The sequence below is a fragment of the Brassica oleracea genome, chromosome C1, assembly GCF_000695525.1.
Source record: "Brassica oleracea var. oleracea cultivar TO1000 chromosome C1, BOL, whole genome shotgun sequence".
In the NCBI taxonomy this organism is placed as follows: Eukaryota; Viridiplantae; Streptophyta; class Magnoliopsida; order Brassicales; family Brassicaceae; genus Brassica; species Brassica oleracea.
The window spans coordinates 35,006,163-35,027,017 of record NC_027748.1 but is presented as its reverse complement, the minus strand read 5'-3'; the positions used below and the strand labels follow the sequence as shown (position 1 = coordinate 35,027,017).

General features: G+C 37.5%; 3 protein-coding genes, 1 non-coding gene and 1 pseudogene across 4 annotated transcripts; 3 read left to right on the top strand and 2 right to left on the bottom strand.

The window, feature by feature from the left end:
• The first annotated feature begins 2,588 nt into the window (after positions 1 to 2,588).
• Positions 2,589 to 3,626, top strand: LOC106322013 (annotated as a pseudogene).
• Positions 3,472 to 7,736, bottom strand: LOC106321910 (putative proline-rich receptor-like protein kinase PERK6). The gene is made up of 7 exons (XM_013760150.1): positions 6,925 to 7,736; positions 5,823 to 6,461; positions 5,665 to 5,735; positions 5,296 to 5,372; positions 5,021 to 5,165; positions 4,765 to 4,926; positions 3,472 to 4,690 (listed from the first exon to the last, which is right to left on the bottom strand). The coding sequence occupies exons 1-7, from the start codon at positions 7,592 to 7,594 to the stop codon at positions 4,400 to 4,402; spliced, it is 2,055 nt and encodes a 684-aa protein (XP_013615604.1). The 5' UTR covers positions 7,595 to 7,736; the 3' UTR covers positions 3,472 to 4,399.
• Positions 7,737 to 7,978: 242 nt separating this feature from the next.
• TRNAT-AGU lies at positions 7,979 to 8,052 on the bottom strand. Its single transcript has one exon. It is a non-coding gene; the product is annotated as a tRNA-Thr (tRNA).
• Positions 8,053 to 8,148: 96 nt separating this feature from the next.
• LOC106323513 (ras-related protein RABG3f-like) lies at positions 8,149 to 10,100 on the top strand. Its single transcript, XM_013761623.1, has 7 exons — positions 8,149 to 8,330; positions 8,746 to 8,772; positions 8,898 to 8,997; positions 9,223 to 9,369; positions 9,443 to 9,523; positions 9,614 to 9,759; positions 9,834 to 10,100. The coding sequence occupies exons 1-7, from the start codon at positions 8,278 to 8,280 to the stop codon at positions 9,898 to 9,900; spliced, it is 621 nt and encodes a 206-aa protein (XP_013617077.1). The 5' UTR covers positions 8,149 to 8,277; the 3' UTR covers positions 9,901 to 10,100.
• Positions 10,101 to 15,550: 5,450 nt separating this feature from the next.
• Positions 15,551 to 19,425, top strand: LOC106338391. The gene is made up of 4 exons (XM_013777379.1): positions 15,551 to 17,249; positions 17,606 to 17,891; positions 18,006 to 18,325; positions 18,392 to 19,425. Exons 1-4 carry the CDS (start codon positions 15,551 to 15,553, stop codon positions 19,423 to 19,425), a joined length of 3,339 nt encoding a protein of 1,112 aa, XP_013632833.1.
• The last annotated feature ends 1,430 nt before the right edge of the window (positions 19,426 to 20,855 follow it).

Here is a 20,855-nt window from a genome sequence, read left to right as displayed (position 1 = left end):
TGAACCTAAAACACAAATTACAAAATTATATAAAAAATAATAACATAAATCACAAGTAAGGTATATTCCGCCCGTAGGGCGGGCCGACCCTAGTGTTAACTAAAAGAAGGTTCACGTCTATAGTCAATAAATTTTTAAGATTTAGTTTTCTAAATATTTAATCTATGAGTAGTGATATACTAAAACGATATTAGATGCACCACATGAATTATATTATAATAACTTCCGATCCAACAATATAAAGAGTAAATTGAGTGTTAATTTAAACATAGAACAATAATATATATATATAAATATATAGTTTCACATTTTATTATATTCTAAAATAAAAACTTTCTTTACAGATACATATCATTTAAAAAATTGTTAGTATTTACCATCAAACAATATATTATTTAAAATTATAATATATTATTCAACTATAATTTCATAGCAACAAAAAATTCCACGTAACTCAATCATATGATTCATATATAACAAATGCGTTTCAATAGCAACACACAAACATAATACAACCCTCCTAAACCATAACATCTAAACGTTTCAATATAGTGACAATATTAAATCCAACACATCAGATATCTAAGTACATAAATACATCAAAATACAATATATAAACTACTTTTCTTTAAAAAAAGACACCATAAACGCAAAACCACTCTCCTAGAGTCATTAGTTAAAAAAAGACAAAAAAACCCCCGAAAAAGTCTATGTACCATATACATAAACAACCATATATTTAAAATCCCAAAACCAACAAAACAAATTATCATAACACAAATATATAAATCCCGCCCGTAGGGCGGGCCGATCCTAGTATATAATATATATCCGTTTGATTTTTCAAATACTCATTGTTGTTAGATCAAATATAAAGTAAAAGAATTTAGATACTTATAAATAAAACGGACTTTAACTCAATATGTTATTTAAAAAAAATCATTCTCCTTATCCCCTCTCTATTCTCACTACCCTTCTCTCCTTTTCATCCTTAAATTACCCTATAATTGTTTAATATATTTCTTCCACCTCACCAATCCATGAATTAAATAAACTATTTACAAATCAATTCACATATGGGTTCCACGATAAATCTTAACCAATTAAATTTAGGTGGGGCCCAATTTTGGGTAAAGTAAAGAATGTAAAATTTGATGAGTATTTTGAAAAATTGAAAATAATTTTTAAAACTGTTTTTTTTGTGGGTTTATTATGTCTGATTTTGATGATATTTTTTTCTGAAATATCATTAAAATAAGATGTATATCATAGATAATGTAAGTATCGCAAGATACAACCTCATCACTACCATTACTATTTACTAGGCATATCTGCATCAGTAAAGTTACATTCCAACCGTTCCTCAAACCTTTGGTCACTGCAGTTGAGGAACGAGTTCCATAAATTCCTAACAGAAACTCTAAAAGGTTTCATTATCACGTTATGCTTAACTGCTTAAGGCTTACAACTCGTGGCATCTTCTCAACAACACAAGCAAATCCTTCAGGATCAATCTTGAGCTTCACGCTGAAAAAGTAGTGTTGTGTAGACATCTTGTCCTTTACCGGTAACTAAAGGTAGCAGCTATTCCTTGACGCCAAAGCTAATCAAACAGTCTAAATTTGTTTAACAGTCTCCTCGAGGCTGTACCCGACGATATAAGCATGTTTCTCTACCAATCCTAGCCACAATTCCAATGGAAATGAGGTAATCTACAAGAGGTTTGATCATTGTTCCAACTCTCATTCCCAATAGATGAGGATATTGAGTCACAACTGGACCAATATCTCTAGAACTCACACCAATGCATACCAAATAAGCGATTGATGTACTCACTATCCCTTCGAGCTTAAACCCTAACAGCTCTAGATACTTCATTAGAACATACCCCAAATCTTTGCTTCTCCACATCAAGCTCATGACCAACCACACTAGCGTGGAGAATCAGCTGATAGTTCTTAACAAAGTCTCCTAACTTCTAACAAAGTCTCCTAATTTCTGACACTTAACAAATGACTAAAATAGACTTAAATGTTTTATCAAAAAAAAAAAAGCACTTATACCCTAGGATTAATTAATCTAGACATTTGGGTTTAGAGTTAAGGGGTGGAGTTTAGGGTTTAAGGTTTAGGATTTAGGGTTTAGGGTTTAGAATTTAAGGTTTAAGGTTTAGAATTTAGGGTTTAAGGTTTAGAGTCGAGGAGTGGGGTTTTGGGGATAGGATTTCAAATTTTAAAAATTAAAAAAAAAATTAAAATTTTCAAAATAAAAAATGCTATTTTGGTTATTTAAGTTTTTGAGGTTTATTTTTGTGACTAAAACTTAAAAATGTCTATTTGAAAGAATTGCATTTTTTTTTTTATAACAAATTGAGTATAAATCACAATTTTTATTACTCATATAAAGTAAGTTAAGTATATTACATTTGGTAAACGTTGTTTATAAAAAGTCAAGTCGTTGAAGAGCTATCAAAACTCTGAACCAAGTTCTCACTGGGTCCGTCCATGTTTATTCATTAAACAGGCCTTAAATATGGGCTTCTAACTTGAGCCGCCATAGGATTGAGAAAAAAATAGTGCAGCATCGAATTCAATCATCCCCAATCAAGTCGCTAACTCACTTCCCCTTCCTTCATCGTCTCTCTTCCCTCCCTCTCGCACTCGTGCAAATTAGGGTTTAACCGCAAAAAAACTAGAGAAGAGTCGATCTCTTGTCACTGAGCTTCCTTCTTCTGAAGATTAATCAATCCGTAACTCCGAAGAAGATGGAAGATGGCTCGTAACGAAGAGAAAGCGCAGTCGATGCTCAACAGGTTCGTCACCATGAAAGAATCAGAGAACAAGAAGCCCGTACAGCGCCGACCTTACCTCGCCTCGCCGACACAGACAAATGGAGACAGCAGATCATGCGAGAGATCAGCCGCAAAGTCGCCGAGATTCAGAACGAAGGCTTGGGCGAGCACCGGCTCCGAGACCTCAACGACGAGATCAACAAGCTTCTCAGAGAGAGATGGCACTGGGAGCGTCGGATCGTCGAGCTCGGAGGTCCTAATTACAATAGACACGGCGCGAAGATGACGGATTTGGAAGGAAACATTGTTGATGTCCCGAACACTAGCGGACGCGGCCCTGGCTACCGTTACTTCGGCGCGGCGAAGAAGCTTCCCGGAGTTAGGGAGCTTTTCGAGAAGCCGCCGGAGCTGAGGAAGCGGAGGACGAGGTACGATATATATAAGAGGATAGACGCTAGCTATTATGGTTATAGAGATGAGGAGGATGGGGTTTTGGAGGGGTTGGAGAGGAGTGCGGAGGGGGCGATGAGGAGGAGGAGTGGCGGAGGCTGGAGGAGTGGCGGAGGGAGGCGAGGAAGGGGGCGGCGGAGGTTGTTAGCGTTGGAGCTGCGAAGGAGGTGTTGTTTGAGGAGGAGGAGAGGAAGAGAAGGAGAAGGAGAGGGAGTTTGTGGTGCATGTTCCTTTGCCTGATGAGAAGGAGATTGAGAAGATGGTGTTGCTGAAGAAGAAGATGGAGTTGTTGAGGGAGTATGCTAGTGAGGATTTGGTTGAGCAGGAGAAGGAGGCTAAAGCTATGCTCAATATCCACAGATAGAACACTCACCGTGAATAGTATTAGTTAGTACCGTTATGGATGGAGCTTAGATAGATATATGCGGCAACTTTTACTTCAATGGCCAGTTACAAAAACCTTGCCTACTATCTTGATAAATGCGAGAGACTGATCAATCTTTATACCTTCTCAGGCTAAATACAGCTAAATGAGCTGTTTTTATGTCATAGAAGCGATCTTTGCCTCTCGGAACATAGTGTGGGGACATAAGGTTGGAGAAGTGTGAGAAACAAACTCTTATTCTCGTATGTTAGCTCTACCTTTTGTACTTTGTTTGTATTGCAAGTCTTGCGGTCACAGAATCATATTTTTTTCTCTAGATCGCTATCACTACTTTCTTCTTCCTAATGAGAACGAAAATCTAGTGTTGGGTTAAGACAGATGCAGTGACATAAGTTGAAAGTTGAAACAATCAGAGATTACCCACTGGCATTTGTTCGTATATTAGCAGCCAGAGGACTCATGAGTGTCCAACTTGAAGATTTGATTCAATCTGGGTTGTTGAGCTCCTTCCTCGTTCATTTCATTTCTCACTTGTGAAATCTGAAGTTAGAAAAGATTGTTGATGGAGAGATAGAAATAATAATTCAATATTAGCAGAGACATTTAGTATAATTTATCAATCAAATGTTTGAATATTTCTTCACAGACACAAACACATTAACGGTCAGAATCTGACACGAAAATAAAAATTAAAAAAAGTTTAAAGATTCCACAAGGAAACAAAACACACAAAAACACAGCAAGGATTGAATTGTTTGGATCTAACAGCTAAATCAAAACTCTCGGTTAGGAGTTGTTTTGTTGTTGTTAGCTCCTCCCCTACGAGTCTCCTCGCTGCTCGAGGAAGACGGGTCAAGACCGTACTCGCTTGTGTTCCCATACTCACTGCTTGCACCATACTCCTGGCTATCCAACGCCACTTTCCTGAACTTCTTCATATCCGCAGTGTAACTTCCCGAGTCATAGTCCGAGCTTGAACCCCTTCCGAAGAGTGCACTCTGTCCAGGCTTCGCTCCTTCGTTTAGATCATCTAACGATGCATCTCCCTCCAGAGCTCGAACAATCTGTTACAGTCATAGAGTGACTCAGAACATGTGGTTTGGATCGGACCTATGATTAATTATGTCCTAAAACTTACTTGGCTCATCTTAGGCCTGCGTCTAGCTGAGTGTCTGATGGCTGCAACAGCACAAGCCACCATTCTTGCCATCTCATAAGGCTCGTATTGGTTCTCGAGACGTGGATCAACTAGTTCACTGTAATCTCCATCCTGAGCTGCGTTTAAGCATAAGGGTCTTGCCTGTGTAACAAAGTAACACAATTTGTATATAGATCGTTAGGCCACAAAGATTGTTAGGAAACAGTTTTGTGATGTTGGTATATATGTTACTGACCCAATCGGCTAAGCTGTCTTCCATTTCACCAGTGAGATCAACAGGTCGACGTCCGGTTATGAGCTCAAGAAGCATCACTCCAAAGGAGAAAACATCTGACCTGTCTGTTAGTTTCCCGCTTGACGCATACTCTGGAGCCAAGTACCTGCCATTTGATTCAGAATATGAGATTCTTGATTTAAATAAACAGATTCTTGGGTGAGACTATAAATCTAGAGTGTGTTGAAATAGAAGAATGAGCTGCTGAAATGTGTGGTTTCATGTTTCTTTGTTACCCGAAAGTTCCCATGATACGAGTGGACACATGTGTAACGTTGTCCTGAGATAGCTTTGCTAAACCGAAGTCAGCAACCTGAAGATTTGAGCCAAGTCCAGTTATAAAAAAACAAAAATCTTAAAATGTTAGGACAAAATCCAAATCCTAAATCAGATACTAAACCAAAAAAGTCTGGTAGCTCTTTGGAAAGCAACCATTCCAAAAACAAATTTGTGAGGGTTTAGACCTAGAACGGACAATATCATACAAAGCAAAAGCAAATGGTTGGACATCTGGTGACAAACATCTTGGCTTTTGTAGGGCGTCTAGTCCGCCACAACACAGAGAATTTGATTTATAAGAATGATGTTCAAAATCATGAGCATACCTTGGCTTCAAATGTTTCATCAAGCAGGATGTTTGAAGCTTTAATGTCTCTATGAATGATTCTTGGATGACCTAAGCACACAAATTCAAGTTAAAAGTTTGATCACATCTCTCTAGTTAGACCTCTATAGGATCATTGAAAGATTTGTTTTGACTCACAATCTTCATGCAAGTAAGCAAGCCCTTTAGCTGATCCCAAAGCAATCTTGAGCCTTGTAGGCCAATCAAGCATGGTACCATTTTTACCATGGAGATGAAACTCAAGTGTATCATTAGGTAAGAACTCATAAACCAACATCCTCTGTTCTCCTGCAATACAATACCCAACAAGAGACACAAGGAACCGATGGTGAACTCGACTAATGATCTCGACCTCAGCTTGAAACTCTCGCTCTCCTTGTCCACTTCCTGCCTTAAGACTCTTCACAGCGATCTCTTTCCCGTTGGGAAGTATTCCCTTGAAAACATACCCGAACCCACCTTGCCCTAACAGTCTATCTTTAGAGAAGCCTTGAGTTGCTGCAGCTAGCTCGTCGTAGGTGAATGTGCTCTGGTTGAAACCTAGAGCCACTGAAGGGTGAGGTGGTGGTAGAGCCGGACCGTGCGGACCTGAGTAGATCTCGCTGCTGTTTAAACCGCCTGAGACGGGTGGTTGAGATGGTTGCCAGCTTCCAGGTGGTGGTGGAGGTGGTGAATTCATCCAATTGTTATTACCGTTGTTTGATCCAGAGTATTGACCAGACATATTCATTACATGACCGCTTTGGTTGTACTGTTGTTGGTATTGATCACCCCCACCTAAGAAGATTAACAAAACGGAGACTTTGTTTAACCTTATTTCTTGGGATACAAGAAAACAATATTTGATGGGTTTTCCACCAACATATCAAATTCTCTGTATGTAAAAAAGATTATGAAGCTTTGAAATGTGCTTTGAAGGTAAAGAAGATTTTATTTCGTTGGGTTATTTATTGAGTTATTTTGGTGCACAAGAAAGGTTCCAAAACAGAAACTAGGTTATGCTACGACGACGCTAAGGCTGGTGACTTTGTTTAACCTTCTTTCTTGGGTAACAAGAAAATAAAATTTACTGGGATTTCCACAAAAAACTTTGAAATGCGGTTTGAAGGTAAGAAGATTTTGTTGAGTCAGGTTATTCATTGAGTTATCTTGGTGCACAAGAAAGGTTCCAAAAACAGAAACTAGGTTAGGCTAGAAGGGATTAGGTTTGTGACTTGGCGTTGACTATTAATGTGTTTACCTTTGCCTGTGGCGTAGCCATTGCTTGCGTAGTACGGCATCTGATGCTTCTTTTTCTTCTTGCGACAGCAACAGACGCAGAACAAGATCATAACAAGAAGCAACAAACCAGCACCAGCCGCGATACCTATGATAGCACCCGTGTTAACATCGTTACGTGACGAGTTTGAGCCACCACCGGTTGATCTAGGCGGAGCTAGCGATCTTGGTGGGGAAGGAGAGTTATTGTTGCTTCCTCCACCATTGTTGTTTCTAGAAGGAGGCGAAGGAGAATTATTGTTGCTTCCTCCACCACTGTTGCCATTATTGTTGTTATTATTCCCATTGTTATTGTTATTACCATTGTTGCTTCCTCCACCATTGTTATTGTTATTGTTGTTGTTGTTGTCATTGTTTCCACCATTGTTGTTGTTGTTGTTATTGTTGCCTTGTGGTGGAGATGGTGGAGATTGTGAGTCTGAAGAAGGCGGTGGAGGAGAGGAAGCATTATCCGGCGGTGGAGGAGAGGAAGCATTGTCGGGCGGAGGAGTAGCTGGAGGTGAAGACGAAGGAGGAGAGGAGGAGGATGAGTCAGGAGACGGAGGAGATTGCTGTTGAGTGGTGTCGGAGGAGGGAGGAGATGGAGGTGTAGATGACGGAGGTGAGTTCTGTGGGGATTGCCCCTCCGCCATAATATCTTTTTGATGTTTCTTTTTTGTTTTTGTTTTTTAATTATCGGAAGCTCTCTCCTTAAGATTTTTTTCTTAAAGAGAGAGAGAGAGAGTATTGAACAAAGAGAACACACAAAGCTCTTTGTTGTGTTCCAAATCCTATTTTTAAGAATGCCTTCAGATTTTCAAATGTCTTATTATTGTAGGGTCTATATTTGGGATTTAATACAGCCATGCAAATTATGTACCTTCAGCTAAATTTGTAATAGAAAATTACAGGCTAGAAGTCGATGTTTTATTAAAAAAAAAAAAAACAAATTGATTGGTGTACCGAAGAAAGAAGACAGATAAATAGACAATAATTACTGATGAAAAAATACATAAAGGGAAATAAAAATGAAACAATGCTTTCGTTGAGAGTTGAACTCAAGACCTCCCGCTTACTAAACGGGTGCTCTAACCAACTGAGCTACGAGAGCTATTCGATAGTAGATATTGTATTAAACGTATTGTAGATTAATTTAACAGAATGATTCTCTTTTAATATAAAGACAAAACAGTCGTCGCCTAAAGAACTTAACAGATCAGGAACAGCTTGGACTCTTGAGGACACATAGAGAAGGTGTTTCTTCCTCAAATTAAACCAAACAGAGATCGTAGAACATCTCCCTGTCTCTCTTTTAGATCCGTTTACTTCCGATTCGATGCCTTCTCGTAGACGTACCCTCCTCAAAGTCATCATCCTCGGCGATAGCGGGTTTAGCTTTCTCCAAAGACACTCTCTTTTTTTTTTTGTGTTTGTATTTGTTCTACATGTATGCGATCAAACCCGTGATTTTGGGTGGGGGTTTTTTGAGATTTAGGTGTCTGACTAGTGACACCTTTCCTGCGGTTTAGATACTGATATGATCTGGTTATCTCTTAGTTTGGCTGATCTAGTTGCTGTTGAATTGTGTTAGCCCTTTATTTCAATTACTCACTCTACTTATCTGTCGTTAGATGTGATTATTATTATTATTATTTTTGGTTGAGGTTTACTTTCTGTGTTGTTGATCAAAATCACAGCTTTGTGGTGGACATCAAAATCGTGTACTTGTTTTTATATGTTATGTTTATTAGAGTGAGACTAATTTGGAATTCTCTTATTATTTGTGATTTTTTTTTTTTTGCAGGGTGGGGAAAACCTCTTTGATGAATCAGTATCCTACTTTTTTGTTTGATTAGTTTGTCTTGAATTGATTTTAAAAGGAAAATTTGATTGTTTGGTTGGTTTGGTCCTCATTTCGCACATTTGTTTTTGGGTTTTAACACGATAAAACTTCAGATATGTTAATAAAAAGTTCAGCAACCAGTACAAGGCCACCATTGGAGCTGACTTCTTGACTAAGGAAGTCCAGTTTGAAGATCGCCTTTTCACTTTACAGGTTCTTACTAGTGTCTCTTTCTTTATTTTGTATGTGGTTTAGTCATTAGAGAATTTTTTTATTGTATGAGGAAGGTGTTGTTGACTAACTAACTAACTAACAAGTTTCTGCCAGAAACATAGATAAATATAAGGACGATCTATCATTACCTTTGATTTACCCTCTTTGCTTGAAAAAAGCTCACTTGTTTGTTTCTTTTTCTGTCCAATGGGTGGGTTACTACAGATCTGGGATACAGCTGGACAAGAAAGGTTTCAGAGCCTTGGTGTAGCTTTCTACCGGGGTGCTGATTGCTGTGTTCTTGTATATGATGTCAACTCCATGAAATCATTTGACAATCTCAACAACTGGAGAGAAGAGTTTCTCATCCAGGTATCTTGTTCTCACCCCCTCTGTAAACACTAGGCAGATGCAGTAACGCAAAGTGTGTAATTGTCCCTTACAGGCAAGTCCATCGGATCCAGAGAATTTTCCCTTTGTGGTTATTGGAAACAAGGTCGACGTTGATGGCGGAAACAGCCGAGTGGTATGTATGATGTGCTTTACTTACTTTTCCACTCTTCATGGAATGTCTCTGAGATGTAACATAAATAAATGACCAAGTACTTGATCATAGGTTTCAGAGAAAAAAGCTAAGGCTTGGTGTGCTTCAAAGGGAAACATCCCTTACTTTGAGACCTCAGCTAAGGAAGGCACCAATGTGGAGGAAGCATTCGAATGCATCGCCAAGAACGCCCTGAAGACCGGAGAAGAGGAAGAGCTGTAAGTTTCAAAACAATTTTTGAAGTCGTTAGTTTGGTGGTCTCAACGTTTTGGTCTTTTCTTTTGTTTTCCAGGTACTTGCCAGACACAATCGATGTCGGGACAAGCAATCAACAGAGGTCTACAGGGTGTGAATGCTAAGGGATCATCTCTCCTAGAAGAATTGCTTTTGAGTTCAACAATGGGAAACTTGTCTCTCTTCCCATTACCCCTTTTCTTCACCAGCTATCATCTCTCTTATGATATTATACTACATTGCTGTACATTTGTTCTGTTCTGGGTACCTTCAAAGCGATTTATTTAAATTGTTTAATAAGTATATTATGGTTAGGAAAACGTTATTATGCATCTTTAATTATAAACATATTTTTATGCATGCCTCCCAGTAATATGAAAAACGATTAAACAAACAATATCTTTCCAATATAGAAAAAGCTTCAAATAGCTCCAAAACAAGTTTCTGTTTTCAAATTAGTCCACAAAGATTAAAGTGACCAGTGCCTTCAATAAAGAGATAAATGATGAATATATCATTCTCTGACAGATATAAAAATAAATAAATATTTAAATAAACAAAAATTTGAATTTTTTAATACTTATTTAGAATTTTTTTTTTCAATTTGTTGTTTATGATAAGTTAAGTCAAAGACCTATCACCATAATAAATTATTGTTTCTTAAAAAATTAAACCAAACATCAAATTATTTATATATCTAGAATATATGCTTGTTATTACGTTATTTTTTAGAAACTCTCACTTATTATAAATAATTGAAAAATCTCTTTATACATTACCTTCAATATTAATAAATAAATATTTGAAATTATTGAATATTTTCTTTTCAGTTATTCAAAGTTTAATTTTCATATTTGATTAATACTTAATTATGCATTTTTTATGTAAACATTTATGATTGAAAATAGCTTTTTAGATAACAACACATTAATGGAATTATGTTTTTTATTTTTAAAATAGTTTTTAGTTTTTGGTTAATTTTAATTGTATGAATTTATTAACTTTTTTTTGACAGCATGAATTTATTAACAATTATCTAATTTAATAAATAAATCTCATTATTTATTAATAGCTTAATATTATATATTTTAGGCCCAACCATATTGACGTGTTTACATATTATGCATAATACATATATTTTCTTGTTAATATTTAATTTTTTTAGTTATATAATAATTTATTAAGAGTATTAAATATTTTAATCGCTCTAACTTCTAATGTGAAGTTCAGAAATAAAAAGTTACTTGCAAATAAAAAAAATAGATCAGTTTATCTATACTATTTTAATAATGTTAAAAATTTGAAATATGATCTTATATTTTCTGAAATATTTAAGAATCTTTTAAATATCTAACATTTTGAAATGAAAGAGTATATAACACTGCATTTCTCATAGGGAATGTGAATTGATTATTAGATTACAACTAAATTGATCAAGCATATGATCTTGAAGTAGAAGTTTTTTGTGGAGCATCATCAATTATAGGTAAATCTGTATCATGATTACAATCTTTAACCATGACTATTACGTCTTTGATGCATATGACTATGAGGGGTTGCCAAAGAGAGATTATGTGCTTCAATAGTACATTCGTGTTTGATCAAAAAATCTTAAACTTTTGTTTTTTCTCCCTCTAATCTATATATAATAGGAAACTTGGTTTTGTTAACTGCTGCTGTCATCATTTTTTTATAGGAAAAAAAAAGTTGTATTCTTTGATCAGATTTGTTTTAACTATGAAATATAATGGACAAGATTTAGTTTCCTTTAAAAAAATGATGTCATCCTTTCATGTAGCAAACGACGTCTATTGCCATCCCCGAACCAACGTCTTTTGTTTCTTTATTATAGCAAACAACATCTTTTGTCATCCCCCAACCAACACGTTCTCTCAAATAACAATATCACCTCTTTAAAAAGATTCATATATAACAAATTTATTGTGTTGCTCGATCTGTGGTTGTTTACTGTTTTTTATCCCCATCTTCCCATCATCTTCATCGTTCTTCCTTCCCTATATGAAACCTGCACCCCCTTAGATTGAAAGACATGTTTGCCAAATCTGTTCTCTTTTCCGGTTTAATTTGGAATTCTCATGTTTGAATTTGGATGGCTCTTGGAACAACGAAGTTGATATCGTATTTTTCTCTTCATGTTTAGTTGAGAAGAATCCATGTAGTTGTCATTTGAACCAGTCCGACTTAAAAAATGGTTACCCTAACCTTTGAGATAAATTTTCTTTTAATATAAATCTCCCATTGATTTGGTCATTTGAAATTACAGATTGCAGTCTTTGTAGGTCTAGATTTGTTTTTTTCTGTGATGTCGTAACGATGTTGATGATAACAATATGCGTTCTCGATTTTAGGTTTCTTCAACAATTTGATCAAATGAAGTACACTTTTCCAAGTCGTTGAATGCTCGAAAGATTCTTCATTATTATGATTCACTTGTATAGGAAGATCTAATAACTTCTTTAAGATTGCAACTATACTTAGCTTTACTGTGTTTGATATCCTCAATTTCAGAAAAAATATCTCTTCTATTAACGCATCCAATTCAGTATTTTGAGTTTATATCTCTACAAAGTTATGATTAAAAACTACTTGTCACTTTATCTTCACATTTAAAAGGTACCTTTCTAAACTGTATTTTCATCCATATTAAGAGAGACATATTGAGTATCATTTACAACTTCCAAAATTGTTTCATTTACCAAAAGTTCCAAGTGAAGAGTTGTCCGTCATCTTAAACCATGTCATAATTAAGAAACGAGAGTATATTTCTTCGCATGCCTTTTTCTTTTCTTTTTCTAGAAATGAGATGACTTGATCTCCAAAAACAATAAGGATTCCATCAGAGACACTCCGGATTGGAATGAAATATAAATAAGATAAGATAAATTATTAGAATATGATTACAACTAGACTTAAGACAATAGATTGCTTGACACACAAGGAACATTGAAAAAAACATTAAACTCACGAAAACTTCACGGGTGATGACAGTGGCTCCGGCTTTGTGCCTCTCTTCTTCACACCATACATCTCTCATATCCGCGAATGACCACACACAAGAGCGATTGATGTCTGACGACGAGGCCGTGTCTCCAATGTGGGGTTGTGACTCCGGACGAAGAGCATAGGTCGTGACATCATGGCGATGATTTCCTCCATTAGTACACAACAAAGCCGAGAGAAATAACAAGAGTGGGAGAGAAGAAGAAGATCATAAAGAAAAAAAACAACGTGAAGAAGAATAAGAGGGGAAGAAACAAAAAGAGATTTCTTTAAATTGACGAACCAAGTTTCACGGCGAAAAGGAAAATACAAGAATATATATAATTAGCTATAACTATATTGCCACTACACACACGGTTAAAATAACTAAGGTTTGCTTAGGTATAATGAAATAATTGATTAGGGATAAACCAAATCGGTTAAGATTTTTGGTAAAAAAAGAAAGAATGCCGGGTTAGAGTCGTTCCAGACACAACCTTTCAAATAAAATTTCTTAACAAATTCATTAAAAAAAAATTATCACTCCCCTTCATCATTGTTCCTACTTCCGTTCAATTTTATTGTCCTACATATTTTATCCGTTGCTTATCGTGGAATTTTTACTGTTATGGAAACAACCTCTCTCTTAATGAAATAATTTTGTCACTGTATAACACATTAGAAATTAAAATTAAATTTTTTTAAGTTTGATAAATAAACCACCTCTTGGTGGCCTAGTGGTAGGCGGACTCCGGTAAGCTAAGCGATCCGGGTTCGAAGGCACCCCACTACGGTTAAATCACTAGGTGGTCACCCGGGCCCACCCTGCTACTTCTGGGGTGGAAATGACGTGGCTGCTGCGGACCTCGAGGGATGTCTGGACCCCGGCCTGGGAACCTCGGTTAACAAAAAAAAAAAAAAAAAAAAAAAGTTTGATAAATATGCTAATATTCATCTAAATTTTCGGAACAAGCAAGAAAAACGTCAGTAAAATCCAGCAAAAACTACCAATTATCCTTTTTTTTTTGTTATCAAGAGTTAACACTAAATGATAAAAATAGAAAGACAAATATAGTTAATAGAATTAAACACATGAAACTTCTAGCAAATTAAGATTGTTTTCACTAACAAAGGAAATTGTTTCTGAAGTTAATATTTTAGAGTTCGTATAAGGAAAGCTTTTTCTTTAGTCAATCAAAAAAGACTAGCATTATCACTTTTCTAAGCCTCTACAACTTTTCAATAAAAATATTAAATACCTTTTAAACATATATGTATATTTATTATAACATCATTCTTAACCATATAATATTAATGAATGAACTTTACTAGTGTCTTTTCAGCTCAATTTATTCCAATTTGTATAATCTCATTATAGGATAATAATTTTCGAATATTCTGAAATCAAAATGTTGATATATTTTTTATCATATTATGGTGAATTCAAACAAAATAGGTTTAGAAAAAAAAACAAATTTAGAATAAATACTCTTGAAAATCATTTAAATAAATATGCAACTGTTTAAGTTAACCATTGTAATCTATAATAACTAATATAGCATTTGATGATCAATTTTTGTAACATTTAGAAATCGACCATTGCAACTTTATAGCATTTACATTTGTGTATTTTTTGTAATTTTCGAACCTTTTAATAATTATTGCTGAACCAAAGTGGGAAGAGTGATTGAGATCGCTTATGACCCTAAAGCGTCCCAAAAAGAAGCGTACATTCGGGCCCAAGTTCGACTGGATATAGCCAATCCAGCAATCGCTATTAAACCTTTAAATCTACCAAGGGGGGGAAGAGTGATCATCGAATATGAATATGAGAAGTTGAGGAAGCGTTGCTTTCATTGTCAGCGCTTAACCCATGAACGTCCAAGCTGTCATTTCCTCAAAAATACGTGTTAGGGAGAAATCTGATGCTATTGGTGGAAGCTCGAAGCAGATGCCTTTTCTGATCGAACATCCAGTAGTGCCTCCTGGGTTTGCTCCACTATTCCCTGAGATGCCTCATAAAGAAAGAGACATGGCCTTGCAGTACATTTCACATAGTGATCCAACGGAGAGACAGGCCAGAATCATTAGAGTGCAACAATCTTTGCAACCAGGGTTTGAAGACAATCTGGGTAGTGCACCGCGCATATCTCATGACATTAATAAAGGGAAGGGCCATGTTTTCAACTTTCAAGAACATGATCGTCCGGGTAAACGAGTTGCAGTGACTAGAGAGCGTTCAGCCTTCTCTGAGGCTGACTTGAAATCTGTAAAGGATCGGACAAGCTTCCCCTCTGACAACCTGGAAGTTTCTTCGTCTTCTTCTTCCCTCGGTCCAACGGTCTTTAGAGTGGGAACCTCTACAGGTAACCTATCTACCGGGGCTAATGAGGCTGTTAAGAAAAGTCGTCGTAGACCTCAACGCTGGAAACGCATATGCAGTCAGCGCCCTTCAGGTCAGGCTCAGGATTTAGACCAAACGGGCAAGAGAGACAGTCCAATGGGTGATGGAGAAGAATCTACTGCGACTCTTGGTGGGAATTAGGCTAAGCGAAAGGCTCCTGTGAATGTTGGAGAACATTCTTCAAAATCTCCAAAACCCCTTCAACCTACGGTGGCTTCCGATTTGAAGCCGCTGCTCCCCCAATGAGCATCATGAGTTGGAACTGTCGAGGAGCTGGAAGCGACGAGACAGTTCACCGTCTCCGTGAAATGAGGAGAGATCATTTCACGGATTTTTTATTTTTGATGGAGACAAAACAAAAACGTGAGTACATGGTTGGGTTACAGAAAGAATTTGGTTACGATGAGTTACTTACTGTTGAGCCGGTGGGTCTGAGTGGTGGCTTGGCAGTGTTTTGGAAGAGTAGTTTTGAGGTGGAAGTTTTAGAGGCTGATAAGAGGATTATTGACTTGAAGGTGAGGATGGGTTCTTTGGTATTTTTCCTCTCCTGCATATATGGTGATCCAGTTAGAGCTCGTAGGAATGCTGTTTGGGACAGGCTCTCTACCGTTGGGATGGTACGGAATGAGCCGTGGGTTTTGGTGGGTGATTTTAACGAATTGCTCACTGCGGCAGAGAAGGTTGGTGGTCCGGATAGACATGACTCAACTTTCTGGGATTTTCGGAATCTGGTGGACAACTGCAAGATTAAGGAAATCAAAAGCTCTGGGAACTGTCTGTCATGGTCTTGTAAGAGAGATAATGTTTGGGTGCAATGCCGTTTAGATCGCAGTTTTGGGAATGATGAATGGTTCCGACTGTTACCCAGAGCTCACATGGAGTATTTGGAGATGCTAGTCTCTGATCATAGACCCATTTTGATCAAATTTGCATTGGAGGAAAGAGAAATGGGGAGAGGCCGCTTCGTTTTTGATAAGAGGTTAGCAAAGCAGAAAGGCGTGGAGGAGATAGTCAAGCTTGGTTGGGGGGTTGACGCATCAGAAAACGAGACACCTTTGTTGGAGCCAATCAACAGGTGTAGGAGAGAGCTCGCCAAATGGAAGAGAGTTACGACTGTAAGTGCGATGAGTAGAATTAAAAGAATCAAGGAGGCGCTGGAGAAAGAAATATCAAAGACAGCACCTTGCTGGCAGCGGTTGAAAATGCTAAGACGAGATTTGTGTAAAGCGTACCGTGATGAGGAATCCTTTTGGCGGCAACGTAGTAGGGTGAGATGGCTTAAACTTGGTGACAGGAACACCAAGTACTTCCACCTCTGTGCCAAAGGTCGCAAGAACCGGAATAACATCCTTTTGCTTAAGGATTCCCAGGGTAGAGAACACTTCTCTGAAGGATCGAAGGGTAACATTGCAGTGGAGTACTTTCGTGATATTTTTACAAGTTCAAATCCTTGGGAATTGGAAAGTCTGTTTGAAGGGTTTCAAAGTAGAGTGTCTCCTGCAATGAACACGATGCTGACGGCTCCAGTACTTTCTGAGGAAGTTAAGACTGCGGCCTTTTCTATCAAAGAGGATAGTGCTCCGGGGGCTGATGGATTAACGGGCACTTTTTATAAGCGGTTCTGGTCTACAGTGGGGGCAACTACAATCCGTGAGGTACAGGGTTTCTTTCAGACGGCGATCTTACCCGCTGGTTGGAATCATACGCATATTTTCCTTCTGCCTAAAGTCACTAATCCATCAAGGATGACAGAGCGGAGGCCTATCAGTCTCTGCTCAGTACATTACAAGATCATCTCAAAAATTCTTTGCAATAGGCTGAAAAGAATTCTACCAGAGATTGTCTCAGACACGCAGGGTGCTTTCGTTAGTGGGCGCCTTATAACTGACAATATCTTGGTGGCACATGAGATGGTACATGCTTTAAGGACGAAGGATGGCATCGACTCAAACTTCATGGCCATTAAGACAGATATGTCTAAGGCATATGATCGCGTAGAGTGGTGTTTTGTGGAGTGTCTACTAGAGAGGATGGGCTTTGATAGGAAGTGGGTAACATGGATCAGCGCCTGTATTAGCTCTGTCACATATTCGAACTCTGTATTCAAACTTTTTTCTGGGCTTTTATGTTTTGTGGTGAAATAAGACCCACCAAGTGATGTATTTCTTTCTCCATGGATCTTTTCTGAACCTAACGATTCTTTTTCGACCTCCCGTCGACGTAACGCTCCGCCGTTGGATTAGTGGGTTGTGTTGGCATATAATCAACACAACCCACTAATCCCATTTTCACCTCTTCATTGTATGTTTCATTCCTCGATCCTGAGCTTTTTCCAGAGTATAAATATATATTCTCATTGGCTTTCAAATGCCTCTAAACTTCCTTTAGATTCGTTTTAATTTGAAAGCTTAGACATGCCGGTGTAGGTAAAGTTCAGAAGAGACTCAGAGGAGGGGGTTCGAAAATATTGTCTCAAGGAGGAAAAGAGATTATTCTAAAATCTGTGGGGATGGCTCTGCCAGTCTTTGCAATGAGCTGTTTCCGGTTACCTAAAGATCTCTGCGCTAAACTAACGAGCATTATGACTGAATTTTGGTGGGGAGGTGATGCAGAGAAAAAGAAAATTGCATGGGTAGCTTGGAAGAAGCTATGCAAACCTAAGGAACTCGGTGGCAAGGGTTTTAAGGATATTGCTTGGTTTAATCAAGCCTTGTTATGCAAGCAGGCATGAAGAATCTGGTCTAACCCGCAATCCCTTCTAGTGAGAGTCATGAAAAGCAGATACTTTAAGTAAGGAAACTTCCTTGAGTGTTCTGTTGGATATAGACCATCATATGCTTGGAGGAGCATTATGCATAGTCGTGAGCTACTATCACAAAGGCTGCTTAAAAGAATTGGGAATGGTAAGGATACGCATGTTTGGTATGATAACTGGATCCTTATGCCTATACCTAGACCTCCTAGATATAGAACAGATGAAGTAGACCTTACGCTTAAAGTCTCAGACCTTATTGATGAGAGGCATGGAACGTGGGATGTTCAACGGGTACGACATCTGTTTGTAGGGGAAGATGCCAACCAGATTCTGGAAATGAGGCCACAACTTAACCGTCATGATACAATGGTCTGGGGCTTCAGCAGGAATGGTTTGTATGACTCTTAAAGCGGATACAAGCTTCTACACCTCCTACAAATTGTTGAAAATCCTCTAGCCGCACCCTCCTTGCCTCCTATTGAGAAACGGCTCTGGCCTAATTTATGGAAAGTGAAGACGATGCCTAAGATCAGACACTTCCTATGGAGAGCATTAGCCGGTGCCTTAGCCGTAGCTGAAAGACTGAGATCGCGAGGGATCCCGGTAGAAACGACATGTAAGTTATGTCATGCACAGCCTGAGACTATTTGTCATGTGCTCTTCCATTGTCCGGTAGCGAAGGAGGTTTGGAGACTATCAGAGTTTCCTATGCCAGCAGCTGACTTCTCTACAAACTCGGTTTTCCTGAACTTTCATCACCTGTTGGAGACATGTAAGCGAAGTAGGTTGGAGGAGAGAACTCGCTTGGTATTTCCATGGATTCTTTGGAACATATGGAAATCTAGAAACAAATTTGTCTTTCAACAAGTGAACGTAGGGGCAGAAGAGATATGGAGAAAAAGTCAGTTGGAGTTTGAAGCTTGGAATGCAGCTAACGTGGGTGACAAGGAAGACATTGATGAGAATGTGGGTGAATATGCTTTAGCTTGCTGGCGAAAACCATGTCCAAGTTTCATAAAATGTAACGTTGGTTCGTCTTGGACAGATGCAAACCGAAATTGTGGGGTCGCTTGGCTGACACAGAATCATTTGGGTGTCTCGCTAATCCACAGCCGTCGCTCATACTCAATGGTGGCATCACAGCTAGAGGCTGAGTTGCTAAGTTTTCTGTGGGCCGCAGAGAGCCTATCGACACTGCGACATAAGAATGTGGTGTTTGAATCTTCATCATATTTGGCGGGAGAAGCAGTTTTGAATCCTGATAATTTTCCTATGTTTCATGGGTTGATTGACGTGATAAGAGAGAAGCTGTCTAGGTTACAACTGTGGTCTATAGCTTATGTACACAGCGGAGCAAACCAATGCGCGGAGGCCATTGCTCGCAGTGTGACAAGGGATCAGCGGTATGCTTCGTATGTGGGGAAAGATGGACCTTCTTGGTTATTGCCTATGATTCATGCAGATGCTGTTCGAGCGGACAATGGATACTAAGAAGGATCTTGAGTCTTGTTTACAGCTCATTTGAAGCATTTCATTATCCTCTCAACGGTGATGGATGCAAACAAAGGAGATGATGTTGGTTTTTAGTAGTTTTTTAATTTCTGGAGTTGGAGGCCCTGTTGGTTTCACCATACTCTGGTTCTTTCAAGAATGTTGTCCTGTTTTTTATAAATCGATTACAAAGCGTTAAAAAAAAAAAATTATTGCTGAACCAGAACATTATTGCAACAAGATTCTCTTGTCCATGTTGTTTATTATTTCCCAGTTCAGGATTCGTAGAAAATAATAGTGAGTCTATTATATTTAAGGCTTTGATTGGTAATCAATCGGAGCTTAAATATTGGGAAGTGAGGGATTATGTTTGAAAAGATTGAACTGAGACAGAGTCAAAGAATCGTACATTTAAATCTGACCAAGTTGTAGTAACATTAGTGCAATAAAATAAATGATTCCGCTTCTCGTCATGCTTCCCACACAGCACAAAACTTTGTTTAATCTTACATTTCACACCGGTGGATCGTCGATCGCGAGCGCGAAACTATAGGTCAAATATCATATGATCACAATCATGAACAAATCATATCATGTGATGTTACATTTCTAAGATATGGCCGACTTCTTGGTGGGAGTTTTAGAACTGACCAATTGTAGATGTACTTCCATGCATATCAACACACGAATTTGGTTCTTAAGAAAATCTAATTAAATGATTTAGAATTATATATTATAAACGTGAATTATTTTATGTAGGTTTCGTGTTCGAGAAACAAAAATCATCCGTTCGTTGAAATAGTTTTGTCTCTTATAATGATTTCTTTATTTTTTCATTATTCCTTATTCAGTTCTTATTAAGAACATTTTTTTTTCTTTTAAAGAACTCTCTGTAACTTATATTTGACACTTTATCCATTACATAATATTTCATGCGCCTGCTGTTTTTTTTTACCTAATCATGATATAATTCTTTCGTATTTTTGTGTTAAATTATGGGGAACTACTATTAAATTTGCATATCATGATTTTCTATTGGAAACTTTTCAATCAAATGTTTTTAGTTAATTTATTTTTAAAATGAAATTAAAAGTTAAAAGTTAAGGCATCCATTCACCTAAGTAGTTGCATATCTTAGAATAGTCACTTCATTCTGTTTTTCTTAGATGTGTCTTATAATTTACCATTTGTCTTGATAATTATATCTTGGCAAACCTATCAAATTGTATAGAAATTATATGCAATTTGTGAGACACTCAATTTCTTTAACATTATATCTCTATACCAGTCATCTGTATGTAATCTGTGAACACTCTTTTATATTTATAGAGGTGAAAATATTTACTGTAATAAATATTCTCTTCATATCCAAGATTTTTTTCCAGTAATTTAATGTCATCATTGGTCTTTTTATTTATATTTTAAATGAG